Raw genomic sequence first — 13,881 nt, 5'->3', positions numbered from 1 at the left:
TGTTAGGGAGGGAGTTCCAGAATATTGATCCAGCGTTGATGAAGGAATGGTGATATAGATGTCTGTGTCAGGATGGTGTGTGACTTGGCAGCGATGGTGCTCCCGTGCACCTGCTGCCCTTGTCCTTCGAGGTGGTGGGAGGTGCTGTTGGAGAAGCCTTGGCGAGTTGCTGCAGTGCATCCTGTAGATGGTACAAACTGCAGACACGGTGGAGGGAGTGAACTTTTAAGGTGCCAATAATACTTTAAGATTAAAATAGATTGAATAACTATTTAGCCCATTAAACTCGCCCTTCTAGGAGACCGAAATTGGTACTCAAATTGGTACACTAACTATTCTAACAGTGGATAGTCAAGGGGCTATGGGGAGAGGAACTTAACACAATCACAATCACTAAGGAGGCGTGCTCAGTAAGATAATGGGACTAAAGGGTGGGGTGGCTTGACCCATCCACCTCCACGGAGGTGTGTGGGGGACCTGACCCATCCACCTCCATGGCACGAACCTGGTATTGCAGTACTTCCAGGAACGGTGCAGTGGCTCTAGGCCTTTTGGCTAAGAGCATTGGCGCAGAGTGATCCTTGGCGTGTGCAAGGTGACCTCTGGCGTTTGTGATTTGACAAAGAATTGGAACGATTGGCTACGAATTAAAAAAATAAATAAATAAAGGCAGAAAAATAAGAGGGCATGATCTTAGAATAAGGGGCCGCCCATTTAAAACAGAGATGAGGAGGAATTCCTTCTCTTAGAGGGTTGTAAATCTGTGGAATTCGCTGCCTCAGAGAGCTGTGGGCGCTGGGACATTGAATAAATTTAAGACAGAAATAGACAGTTTCTTAAATGAAAAGGGGCTATGGGGAGCGGGCAGGGAAGTGGAGCTGAGTCCATGATCAGATCAGCCATGATCTTATTGAATGGCGGAGCAGGCTTGAGGCGCCGTATGGCCTACTCCTGCTCCTATTTCTTATGTTCTTATGTACAGCCACGGTGCGTCGGTGGTATGAGGAGGTGAGCCACTCGTCCGCAGAATACTTGGCCTCTGACCTGCTCTCATAGCAACGACATTTATGTGGCTGGTTCAGTTAAGTTTCTGGTCAATCGCAACCACAGCTTGGGGATTCAGTGATGGCAATGCCATTGAATGACATAGGGAGATGGTTAGACTGTCTGTTGTCGGAGATGGTTATTGCCTGCGACTTGTGTGGCGCGAATGTCATTTCCTACCGTTTGTAGTTTTGCTCCTCATTTATTGAGTACCATTGTAGAATGTGGCACTCATTTATCGTTTCCCCGTTCTCAGCTGATAACCCGGTTAAGGAATCGCACCTGGACCTCTTGCGGGGAGAACTTGGGAAAGATTGGAAACACTGCGCTCGCAAGCTCGGCTTCAGGGAATCCGAAATTGACGAAATTGACCACGACTATGAACGAGATGGACTGAAGGAAAAAGTTTTCAAAATGCTACACAAGTGGCAGATGAAAGAGGGATCAAAAGGTGCGACTGTCTGGAAGCTGGCTCAAGCCCTTCAATGTTGTAACAGGTCGGACCTCATTCTCCGGCTACAGAACTGTGTCTAAGCTTTGTTCCGTTTCGAGGTAAATACATGTTTTGTTGTTGTCGTTCTCGTCCTCCGCTGGGACAGCCGCGTTCGCCCTGCTCTCGGGCCGGTTTGCAGGAGGCGGCAGAGTTCTGTGACGAACTCCTTCGTGAAAGGGTAACTTCCTATTACACTGCTCCTCGCTTGAGTGCATGCAAGAGTAGTGCTCTCGGAAGACCCTATGGTGGTGAGGGGGGGGGGGGGGGGGGTAAAGGCCTCCTGTTGAGAGCCCTCCTGGCCGTCCCCTCCACATCTCCTCCCTCTACGCGCACCTTCACATCTTCTTCACTGCCTCCGCTCCCGTTCCCTAAGATACTCGAGCGCGAGGTTGTCTGCCAGCAGAACCCCCGTGACTCTGAGCTGGTGTTGTGAGCAGAAGAATGGAGGCATTCTCCACTTGCACCACTGCTCGCTGTTGCCTTAGAACCTTGAAAGAAGTTAATGGGTCTGAAAACACTGCTCCCCACGGGCGAGTACAAGGTGCAGTCACTTGTAGCCGGCACGTTGCTGCAGTTTGACTGGCTCTGTGCAACTTTCTGTAACTCCAGCAGCAGCTTTCTTGGCGCAGAATTTTCAGTCGGTGAATGCCTCTGACCCCCCCGCATTTCTACGAAAGTACCTGGTGGTCCTGGAGCTTCGGAGACTTGCGGTCCCGAGGTCCCATGCGTAGGGCCCACCTATCCCAGGAACGCAAGGGTTTCCTCCGCATCACTGGGATCATGGGGGGTCCCCGCAAGTTCCAGGGTTAGGTCTACGAAGCGCATGCGCCGAAACCCGGCACTTGCGATCTGATGCATCCGAAAGTAAAGGGGCTCCGCGGGCAGAGAGTCGGGCTATTTGTCCAACTCCTGCCCAGCGAATGTACTTCAGATTCTTACAACTGAACAAAGCAGGCGTAAGGCTTGCTTTCATCAGCGTAAGACTTTTAAAGAATAGGAAAATTATTTAAAAAAAATTATGTAAACATTTTAAACCCTGTAAGTTTATTTTTCAAATATGTAAATGTCATTTTTTCAAAAAATTAAATCTTTGTTTTACATCATTAATTAAATTACACTTTTATTAATTTGAAATATGTGATGTTTTTTTAAAAGTTATTTTCAGTGTTTCTGAGGGGGATTCCCATTCATACTTCATCATCATCGGCGGTCCCTCGAACGAGGATGACTTGCTTCCATGAGTTCACAGATGTTTCAATGAAGGACCCGATGTTCCAGTCCTGAACTCCAGTTGAGGGGGTGGGAGATGCCTGTGTGTGGATTTTTTTTAATGTGTGGTGGCCGTTGCACGCCAGCCACCACACGGGCTCGACAGAGCTAGGTCTTGGTCCAGTGGCAAGGATTAACCAAGACGATTGGAGACCTGCTCTGCTGCGCGGACCCAGCGCGCACACATATCGCAGTGTGGGCTGGCCCGTGCTTCCCCTGGGCCCTCGGCTCTTCCGGGCCCCGTACCCTCATCTGTCGCACCTCCGCCACGCTCTCTCGCCGCTCCTCCGCCACAAACATTCACCGCATCGCGCCACAAGCATTCGCCGCTCATCCGCCCCGACCTTCCCACTCCTCTGTACCTGGGCCTTGCCGATGTTCCTGCCCACGCTCCAAAATGGCGACCAGGGTTTTGATGATGTCACCCAGTCGCCCATCTCAAAATTGTCACACACTTGGAGCAGCTCCCGCTGGAGGTTGAAGTGGTACACCGCTGTAGCTCTTATAGCCCGACCTGCGGAGCTGTTCTCTCGCAAGTCGGAGGGGGGGCCACGATTAATACTTATGGTGGTTCTGTACATACGGAACTCACAAGTATGGATGGGGATCCCCTACTCTGATAGGTTGGGCCGGCCACATGATCCCAGTGACGTGGAGGAAACCCTTGCGTTCCTGGGATAGGTGGGCCCTATGAAGGCCTTCGCATAGAGCCTCGGGACCGCAAGTCTCCGAAACTCCAGGACCACCAGGTACTTTCGTAGAAATGTTTGCGAGGGGGGTGGGGGGTGGGTCAGAGGCATTCACCAACTGCAAATTCTGGGCCAAGAAAGCTGCTGCTGGAGTTACAGAAAGTTCCACAGAGCCAGTCAAACTGCAGTAGCATGCCGGGTACAAGTGATTGCTGCTGGTCCCTTTAAATACCGCTCCTTCCTGCTTGTCGCCGCTTGCTCAGCTGGGTCACACTTGAGGCATGCCGGGAAGTGGAGTGGCAAAGTGAATACTTGCAGATCAGGCGTCAAGTGAGCACTGCACGTCACGATCTGCATCATCGACATCATCCTGGCGAGTGCCGACATTGGGAGTGCTGCCGGCCACCCGAGAAGGTCTACTCGTCCTTTCACATGTTGATACGAGCTTATCTCTCTGCTCTTTCAAATAATTAGGATCGAGTGCAAAGCAGTATGATGGGTATGTTGTGTTTAATTGGAGCTTAGGACGGAATACAACACACTAATTATACAGCAAATACATACGACCATGACCAGCAGCTGCTACTGGTCCCCGATCAGACAGACGCTGGCGTGCACAAATAGCTCCTCTTCTTCTCTCGCTCTCCCTGAACTACCCAAGAGTGTTGGACCGAAGTCAGCATTAGATCCACCCTCGGGCACTCACTCCACCGCTTGCCCTGGAGGCTTTTCAGATCTTTCTTTTATACCCTTTGTTAGGGGTGGAGCTCCACTTCTCTCTATTCTTGCTATTGAGGGAGTGCAGCGAAGGTTCACCAGACTGATTTCCGGGATGGCAGGACTGACATATGAAGAAAGACTGGATCGACTAGGCTTCTACTCACTGGAATTTAGAAGAATGAGAGGGGATCTCATAGAAGCATATAAAATTCTGACGGGACTGGACAGGTTAGATGCAGGAAGAATGTTCCCGATGTTGGGGAAGTCCAGAACCAGGGGTCACAGTCTAAGGGTAAGGGGTAAGCCATTTAGGACCGAGATGAGGAGAAACTTTTTCACTGAGAATTGTGAACCTGTGGAATTCTCTACCACAGAAAGTTGTTGAGTCCAGTTCGTTAGATATATTCAAAAGGGAGTTAGATGTGGCCCTTACGGCTAAAGGGATCAGGGAGTATGGCGAGAAGGCAGGAGTGGGTTACTGAAGTTGCATGATCAGCCATAATCATATTGAATGGCGGTGCAGGCTCGAAGGGCTGAATGGCCTGCTCCTGCACCTATTTTCTATGTTTCTGTTTCTCATCCCCTCCACAGTCTCTAAATTGCCAGACTGCTTGTCCAACAACATCCAGTTCTGGATGAGCAGAAATTTTCTCCAATTAAATATTGGGAAGACCAAAGCCATTGTCTTTGGTCCCCACCACAAACTGCGTTCCCTAGCCACCGACTCCATCCCCTAGCCACTGACTCCATCCCTATCAGCATCTATCTTAGGCTGAACCAGACTGTTCATAGAAACATAGAAATTAGGTGCAGGAGTAGGCCATTTGGCCCTTCGAGCCTGCACCGCCATTCAAAAAGATCATGGCTGATCATTCAACCTCAGTATCCCTTTCCTGCTTTCCCTCCATACCCCTTGATCTCTTTGGCCGTAAGGGCCATATCTAACTCTCTTTTGAGTATATCTAACGAACTGGCCTCAACAACTCTCTGCGGTAGAGAATTCACAGGTTAACCACGCTGAGTGAAGAAGCTTCTCCTCGTCTCGGTCCTAAATAGCTTGCCCCTTATTCTTAGACTGTGACCCCTGGTTCTGGAGCTCCCCAGCAAAGGGATCATTCTTCCTGCATCTAACCTGTCCAATCCCGTCAGAATTTTAAATGTTTCTATGAGATCCCCTCTCATTCTTCTAAACTCCAGTGGATACAAGCCCAGTTGATCCAGTATCTCCTCATATGTCAGTCCTGCCATCCCAAGAATCAATCTGGTGAACCTTCGCTGTACTCCCTCAATAGCAAGAACGTCCTTCCTCAGATTAGGGGAGCAAAACTGTACACAATATTCCAGGTGTGGCCTCACCAAGGGTCTGTAGAACTGCAGTAAGACCTCCCTGCTTCTATACTCAAATCCTCTAGCTATGAAGGCCAACATGCCATTTGCCTTCTTCACTGCCTGCTGTACCTGCATGCCAAACTTCAATGACTGATGTACCATAACACCCAGGTCTCGTTGCACCTCCCCTTTCCCCAATCTGTCACCATTCAGATAATAATCTGTCTTCCTGTTTTTGCCACCAAAGTTGATAACCTCACATTTATCCACATTATACTGCAGCTGCCATGCATTTGCCCACTCACCTAACCTGTCCAAGTCACCCTGCAGTCTCTTACCATCCTCCTTACAGCTCACACCGCCACCCAGCTTAGTGTCATCTGCAAACTTGGAGATATTACATTCAATTCTTTCATCTAAATCATTGATGTATATTCGCAACCTAGTGTCATATTTGACCCTTAAATGAGCTTCCAGCCACATATCCGTGGCATAACTAAAACTTATTTCCACCTCTAACATCGCCTGTCTCTGTCCCTGCCTCAACTCATCTGCACCTGAAACCTTCATCCATGCCTTTGTTACCTCTAGACTTGACTACTCCAACGCACTCCCGACTGGCCTCCCACATCTACCCTACGTAAACTTGAGGTCATCCAAAACTCGTCAGCCCCTGTCCTAACTCGCACCAAGTCCCACTCACCCATCACCCCTGTGCTCGCCGACCTACAATGGCTTCCGGTTAAGAAGCTCCTCGAAATTCAAAATTCTCATCCTTGTTTACAAAAACTGCTCAATCATTAGTGGCTGTGTCTTCAGCTGCCTGGGCCCTAAGCTCTGGAACTCCCTCCCTAAACCTTTCCACCTCTCTTTCCTCCTTTTAAGACGCTCCTTAAAACCTACCCTTTTGACCCAGCTTTTAGTCATCTGCTGTCATTTCTTCTTATGTGGCTTGGTTTCAAATTTATTTGTTTGGTCTTAAAACACTCCTGTGAAGTGTCTTGGGATGTTTTACTATGTTAAAATTGCTACAGGCAACTCTCGATTATCCGCACACGGATGCAACAGGAAATTCCGTGTGTGTGACGTCACTTTGAAACTCTGATGTTCCTTTCGAATGTTGCCTGTTGAGCCTTGCTTTTAAGCACTCTGCCTTGCCTCAGCTCCCGCTGCTGCTCGCACACAGGCCCACTGCCTCTCATAATTCATTAAAATGCCACGAACAGTTACAGGAAATAATCAACAAGCCTAATGGTCTTTTAGATCTAGAGGACGAGAATTCAAGGATTAGAAGATACGCTACAGCTATTGGTTAGAGCACACCTGCAGGACTATAAGCATTAACTATAATGTCAACTCGCTCTAACGGAGAAATCGTTTACCCGGCATAACCCAATCCCCGAGGGACCCGAATAATCGAGAGTTGCCTGTATCTAAATACAAGTTGTTGTTGGATCTGGTTGGGTAGAATATCCTGATCTTCCAGCATGGTGATAACTGTTTTTCCCCTTATCTCATCTGGCCCTGTCCTCCTAAGTTTGGAGTCAGACATGCAATTCTCGGCTTTTAGATGTAGCTGCTTGTTATCCGTTATTTATGTTCAAGTCGTTCACTAACTCTTTCATTCCATTATCAGACTATTGTACCATGGAATTAATCATTAAATTCTCAAAAGATATCCTCCATTCTATTCATACACATTGGTTAACTTACGTATTTTAGCAAGCAGTTTTCTTAAACAAAGTCAAAATTCGAACTTAGCATTATTATATGGTTATTAGATGTTGGGCTTCGGTTGGCCAAATCAAAGATAGTCAACAACCTTCTTAGCACACATTCAGCAGACAGCTAGCCTGGGGAGCAAGGTCATATGTGACTGCCACAGTGCAGACTGCTGTAACATCCGCAGGGAACCAAAAACATAGGTAAATTGTAAGCATCTATCCAGCTGTTCTAATACTAGTCTGAAGACACTATCTCAAGCTCTTCTACAATCATCTAAATGCAGTATTTTTCACGTCACGATTTAATTGATGTAACCACAAATATTTTAGGGACCCCTAATTTCTAATACACACTGGGTGCAATATTGTCTTCTCATTGATGTTCACTCGTATTCCATCCCATTGATGAAAGGAACAGGGTGCACGTAGCCATCAGTCGAAAACCAGCACTACTGATAGGCCAGCTAACCTGTGACACCCCACCAATCGCATGGAACAGACCCGAACACACACCGATCCTTTCCCTTTAAAATCAATCGATGAAAACAGGTAGGCATATCTGGCCATCAGCACAATTGCTCCTTCCACTGAAGTGTCACTTAGGAGGAACCAGGGTCACAAATATATTTTTGATTACAAAATTGTACAGGATGCACATGGACAGCCACAACCCTGTATTTTTATATATTATCATCAATATGTATCATCAATTCTTTCTTGTCTTCAACAGTATTTCAGGAAGCATTTTTTCTCAAAAGTAATTCATTGTTTGAAGTGCTTTAAGATGTTTTAAAGTGATACATTTTAGTACTGGTTTTCATTACACATGGTTACTGATTTATACAGTGATGTAATAATCCATCATATAGTTTGTAAGATTAACAATTTGAGCTATTGGAAGATGCATTCTTATTCTTGCTCAAGTGGTTGAAGAGTTTCGCTTGGCAGCCAGAATTTGTTTGTGTTAAACCTCCAATCTATGTTGTTGAGCTGACCACCTTATTGATTGTAATTACCATTGACACCCTGTTCATTAAACCCTTTCGCACAGCCCTCTGTTCTCGGGTTTGATTTTGTTTTTGGAGAAACCATAGAAGGTTGCAGCATAGCAGGTGGCCATTCGGCCCATCTCTGGCGGTTCTTTGCTAGGGCAATGCAAAACTAATCCCTCTGCCCTTCACCCTGCTTCTTCCTCTGCTTTGAATCTTTATCTACTCTTCCCTTAAAAGATGCAATGGTCACTGCCTCAATTCCTGTCCCGTGCTCTTAACAACTGCCTGCGTTCTAAACAATTTAACATTGATGAGCCCCCCCCTCACTGACTTCCCAACCAGAGAAAGTGACTCTCTGCTGCTCGGGCATCTTGAAGCCGAATTCCAGTTTGCAAATAGTTTACTGACCCTGTTATTTCTTTCTATGTGCCAGTAACAGCTATGGCTCAGTGGGTAGCACACTTGCTTCTGAGTCAGAAGGTTGTGGGTTCAAGTCCCACTCCAGGGACTTGAGCACAAAAATCTAGGCTGACACTCCAGTGCACTGCTACACTGTCGGAGGTGCCGTCTTTCGGATGAGGTGTTAAACCGAGGCCCCATCTGCTCTCTCAGGTGAACATAAAAGATCCCATGGCAGTATTTTGAAGAAGAGCCGGGGAGTTATCCTGGTGTTCTGGCCAATATTCATCCCTCAATCAACATAACAAAAAATTAGATTATCTGATCATTATCACATTGCTGTTTGTGGGAGCTTGCTATGTGCAAATTGGCTGCCGCGTTTCCTACATTACAACAGTGACTACACTCCAAAAGCACTTCATTGGCTGCAAAGCACTTTGAGACATCCGGTGATCGTGAAAGGCGCTACATAAATTATTTTTATGAATCTTTACTGAAATATGAAGCTTCTCTTTCTTGAAAAGTGACTATTGCCTTAGAGGGACTTTTAGACATTTTGCTCTAACTTTCTCTAGCATGAAGTAGGTTTCAACACCAGACCAGTTCATAACTAAACGTTTACACTGTTTAATTTGCATCGCAATTAATATTCCATTTGACTCTTTATGCTAATCAATGAACTAAAAAGAGAAATGTAAAAAGGTTTGGGGAAAGGTCAGGGAATGGGATTAAGTATATAGCTCTTTCAGAGAGCCAGTGCAATGATTGACTGCCTATGCTGTAAATTGAATGCAATAATTGAATTAATATGTGCGTTGAAATGCATGTTAAACTTCAATTTCTGCCAAAAGAGTCTTAATGAATACGTCTATGACAATGTAATAACTAGGATTATGTGGAATCTAACACTAAAGTTAAGTAACACTGTTACCAGTCACCACACTTCTAAATTATTTCATTGTGTGAACTGCTTTGAAATGTCCGACACAAGGTCTAATATTAATGCCGCGATTGTTACATGCAATATTAGGCAATCACATGATGGGAGCTTATTGTGAAATAAGTCAAAGTTCTGTCTAAGGGCAAGAGAGTCGTCCAAAGAACAAGATGCTTTGAGTTTTATTGTGCCTGATGAAAAATAGGAAGGGATGGTCTGCAATAAATTCCTCGGCGAAACTGAGGCAACGAAACGTCATGGTAGCCTCCGTGCTGCCTGCTGCTTCAGTCCCTTCTTCATTCACTTCCACAAAGGACTTGTGAACTAGTTTGGACAAGGACAGCTCGCTTGCTCCTGTCATTCCCGAGAAGTCGGCACTTGTAGCATCAAAGGCTTCTGACATGCCCATGGTGGCAAGTGTGGACTCCAGGTCATAAGATGCTTCCAGCTTGAATCTGGGCAGATAAACCACTATTTCCGACGGATCTAGCTTCTCTGCGCTGGTCCATTTCAATAGTTTGTCGTACGTCAGTTGCTTCTCGAGCTAAAATGGAAAACAGATCGACGCTATATGAAACAAATAACTCTTTTTTCCAGGAACTCAAAGCGATGGATCCGCTGTTCTTCCCTACATACAAAACAAAACTTGGTGTTGCCTAACTACTTGATTAATCTCACCTCTCCTATTCTTTCAGCTCTGAGACTGTCCGGCACTGTGTGACATGTTGGCCTTCATTGCGAGAGGGATGGAGCACAAAAGCAGGGAGGTCCTGCTGCAACTGTATAGGGTATTGGTGAGGCCGCACCTGGAGTACTGCGTGCAGTTTTGGTCACCTTACTTAAGGAAGGATGTACTAGCTTTGGAGGGGGATCAGAGACGATTCACTAAGCTGATTCCGGAGATGAGGGGGTTACCTTATGATGATAGATTGAGTAGACTGGGTCTTTACTCGTTGGAGTTCAGAAAGATGAGGGGTGATCTTATAGAAACATTTAAAATAATGAAAGGGATAGACAAGATAGAGGCAGAGAGGTTGTTTCCACTGGTCGGGGAGATTAGAACTAGGGGGCACAGCCTCAAAATACGGGGGAGCCAATTTAAAACCGAGTTGAGAAGGAATTTCTTCTCCCAGAGGGTTGTGAATCTGTGGTATTCTCTGCCCAAGGAAGCAGTTAAGGCTGGCTCATTGTTTGTATTCAAATCACAGATAGATAGATTTTTAACCAATAAGGGAATTAAGGGTTACGGGGAGTGGGCGGGTAAGTGGAGCTGAGTCCACGGCCAGATCAGCCATGATCTTATTGAATGGCGGAGCAGGCTCGAGGGGCCAAATGGCCTACTCCTAATTCTTATGTTATGTTCTTGTTCCCTGACCACTAAAATATTAAAGATTGCTGTGTTGGTATAGAATCACAGGTTGAAATTCATTTATTCTCTCCCTTCATTATATTTCCAGTGATGACATGTTCTCAAAGTTACATTATTCTACTATTCCTTAAAGAGGGACATTGAAGGGTTTAGGGAAATGACACTTTGAATATAAAGTCCTTCCCCCATTTAGTTAACACACATCTTTTTGCTACAACTCTATGATGAACATCAGAATTTTGTCAAACTAACATGTTTTGCCTTGTTTTAACTAGTTCAACTTTGCTTTGATGTCACAACTACTAAATTATAATAAATTAAACTAGTATTGATGTCAGCTGTGGCTCAGTAGGTAAAACTCTTGCCTCTGAGTCAGAAGGTTGTGGGTTCAAGTCCCGCTCCAGGGACTTGAGCACATAAATCTAGGCTGACACTCCAGTGCTGCACTGTCAGGTGCCACCTGTCTGATGAGACGTTAAACCGAGGCCCTGTCTGCTCTCTCAGGTGGACATGAAAGCTCTTATGACACTATTCTGAAGAAGAGCAGGGGAGTTATCCCCGGTGTCCTGGCCAATATTTGTCCCTCAACCAACATAACAAAAACAGATTATCTGGCCATTATCACACTGCGGTTTGTGGGAGCTTGCTGTGCACAAATTGGCTGCTGCGTTTTCCACATTACAACAGTAACTACACCTCAAAGGTACTTCATTGGCTGTAAAGCACTTTGGGACATCCGGCGGTCATGAAAGACGCTATATAAATGCGAGTCTTTCTTTTTTATTACCTCTTCCAGTCCACTGATTTCATTGGGTAGTAGGATGAGCATACTCAGCTCGTTCTGAATGTAAGGGAGCTCCAGGATATTAGTTGCAAGATCCTCGATATAAGTTGTGTTAAATGTTCCTTTCTGGTACATCATTTTCACTGGCTTAGATTCATCCTGGGAAAATCATTTTGTTTTTAAACTTCCATTAGTAATTACCTATAACAAAATTAAAAACTTTTCTTAAACATTTTTCTGCCAGATTACAGTACCTCTGTCAATCTGAATGGCCTTTCCTCTGTATCCTCTTCATCAAATTTCATCTCCCAGTTCCCTTTAAAGTAGATGGCATTCACAAGGACAAGTTTTGACTGTTCATCAATTGTACCTTGAGCTAACAAGTTCTGGATCTTACCTAAAATTAAATTATGCACAAAGATTTATTAATTTTAAAACATTTTTACAAAGTATTTATAGCACACAAACAAGCCCATTTGGCCCCAACAGGCCCATGCCGGTCTTTATGCTACACACAAGATTCCTCCCACCATTCTCCATCTCACCCCATCAACATATCCTTCTATTCCTTTCTCCCTCTGGCTAATGCTTGAATGCATCTATACTATTCATCTCAACTACTCCCTGTGGTAGCGAGTTCCACATTCTCACCACTCTCTGGGTAAAGAGGTTTCTCCTGAATTCCCTATTGGATTTATTAGTGACTATCTTATATTGATGGCCCCTAGTTCTGGGCTCCCCCGCAAGTGAAGACATCGTCTCTATGTTTACCCTATAAACCTTTCATAGACCTGTTTCGGGTCACCCCTGTGTCATGTCTTTTTTCTCAAGAAAAGCGCCCCAGCAGCTTGTTCGATCTTTCCTGATCGGTGTAAGCTCTCAGTTCTGGTATCATTCCAGTAAATCGTTTATGCACCTTCTCCAGTGCTTCCAAATCCTTTTTTATAATCTGGAGACCAGAACTGTTCACAGTGCATCTAAGTGTGGTCTAACCAAGGTTCTATACAAGTTTAACTTAACTTCTCTGCTTTTCAATTCTACCCCTCTAGAAATGAACCCCAATGCTTGGTTTGCTTTTTTTTATGGCCTTACTAACCTCCGTTGTTACTTTGTGATTTGTGTATCTGTACCCCCCGATCCCTCTGTTCCTTTACCCCATTTAGACACTTATTTTCCAAGGGGTATGTGGTCTCCTTATTCTTCCTACCAAAATGAATTGCCTATTCTTAAAAGAAAATGATTGACAAAATTTTTTTTCATAAATTAATTAAATGTAAGATTTAAGAGCCTGTCTAGCTATAGTTCATTGATAGACTGGCACGATCATTAGCTGGTGACAATCTCATTTCATTCAGGGCCTTGAGCACAGAAATCTCGGCTGACACTCCACTGCAGTGCTGAGAGAGCACTACACTGTTGGAGGCCCTGTCTACTCTCTCAGGTGGACGTAAAATAACCTATGGCACTATTTCGAAGCGCAGGGGAGTTATCGCCAGTGTCCTGCCCAGTATTTGTCTCTCAATCAACATAACAAAAACAGATTGTCTGATCATTATCACATTGCTGTTTGTGGGAGCTTGCTGTGCGTATATTGGCTGCTGCGTTTCCCACATTACAACAGTGGCTACACTCCAAAAGTACTTCATTGACTGCAAAACACTTTGAGGCGTCTGGTGGTCGTGAAAGGCGCTATATAAATGCAAGTCTTTCTTAATAGTCATTTTACCCTCGGTCTGTCCCTCCACCCAAGTGTTGATCTGGATTCTGGCCTCCTCTGGTCCTTCTGCAAAGTTAACAGTAGTAAGTTCTGCCTGATAGAATTTTGATATGGATTGAAGATAGTCCTGCAAAACCAACACACAAGGAATACATTGAAATGCAGAACAAAAACTGACAGGAAAAAGCTTTGCAAAATCAAAACCTCACCGAGCAGAGTTACGGATTCAGGAAAAGTAAAAGATTAAACATTGTCATCTAGGTTCTGTGTCAGGACCCATAATGACCAATTGTACTGGATAAGCTAAATGCCCCATTTTTAGATTCCAGCTAAACATATTTCCACAAAATAAAGCTCGGATATTAAAGGCTAACCGATATGTGCAATTCAGACATATTATTGATTTATCTCCTTC

The 13,881-nt window shown here is 45.1% G+C and overlaps 2 protein-coding genes across 9 annotated transcripts in view; one reads left to right on the top strand and one right to left on the bottom strand.

The window, feature by feature from the left end:
- Positions 1–13,881, top strand: part of ripk1l (receptor (TNFRSF)-interacting serine-threonine kinase 1, like) — a 95,377-nt gene that overhangs the window by 68,227 nt on the left and 13,269 nt on the right. For 4 of the 5 annotated variants that reach the window (XM_070880376.1, XM_070880377.1, XM_070880374.1 and 1 more), the window contains one exon: positions 1,301–3,436. The exons of the other annotated variant lie outside the window; for it this stretch is intronic. In XM_070880376.1, coding sequence (XP_070736477.1) covers positions 1,301–1,578 — 278 coding nt within the window. In that variant the 3' untranslated portion in view covers positions 1,579–3,436. Of the gene's footprint in view, positions 1–1,300; positions 3,437–13,881 lie in introns of those variants that run through there. 5 annotated transcript variants of the gene reach the window in all.
- Positions 9,267–13,881, bottom strand: part of LOC139264235 (leukocyte elastase inhibitor-like) — a 39,303-nt gene continuing 34,688 nt past the window's right edge. For all 4 annotated transcript variants that reach the window (XM_070880382.1, XM_070880383.1, XM_070880380.1 and 1 more), the window contains 4 exons: positions 13,476–13,593; positions 12,004–12,146; positions 11,753–11,908; positions 9,267–10,140 (listed from right to left, as the gene is read on the bottom strand). In XM_070880382.1, the coding sequence (XP_070736483.1) occupies positions 9,736–10,140; positions 11,753–11,908; positions 12,004–12,146; positions 13,476–13,593 (822 nt within the window). In that variant the 3' untranslated portion in view covers positions 9,267–9,735. The remainder of the gene's footprint in view (positions 10,141–11,752; positions 11,909–12,003; positions 12,147–13,475; positions 13,594–13,881) is intronic.

The sequence above is a fragment of the Pristiophorus japonicus genome, chromosome 5, assembly GCF_044704955.1.
Source record: "Pristiophorus japonicus isolate sPriJap1 chromosome 5, sPriJap1.hap1, whole genome shotgun sequence".
Classification (NCBI taxonomy): Eukaryota; Metazoa; Chordata; class Chondrichthyes; family Pristiophoridae; genus Pristiophorus; species Pristiophorus japonicus.
The sequence above is the reverse complement of the archived record's forward strand: the minus strand, read 5'-3'. Positions and strand labels throughout refer to the sequence as shown.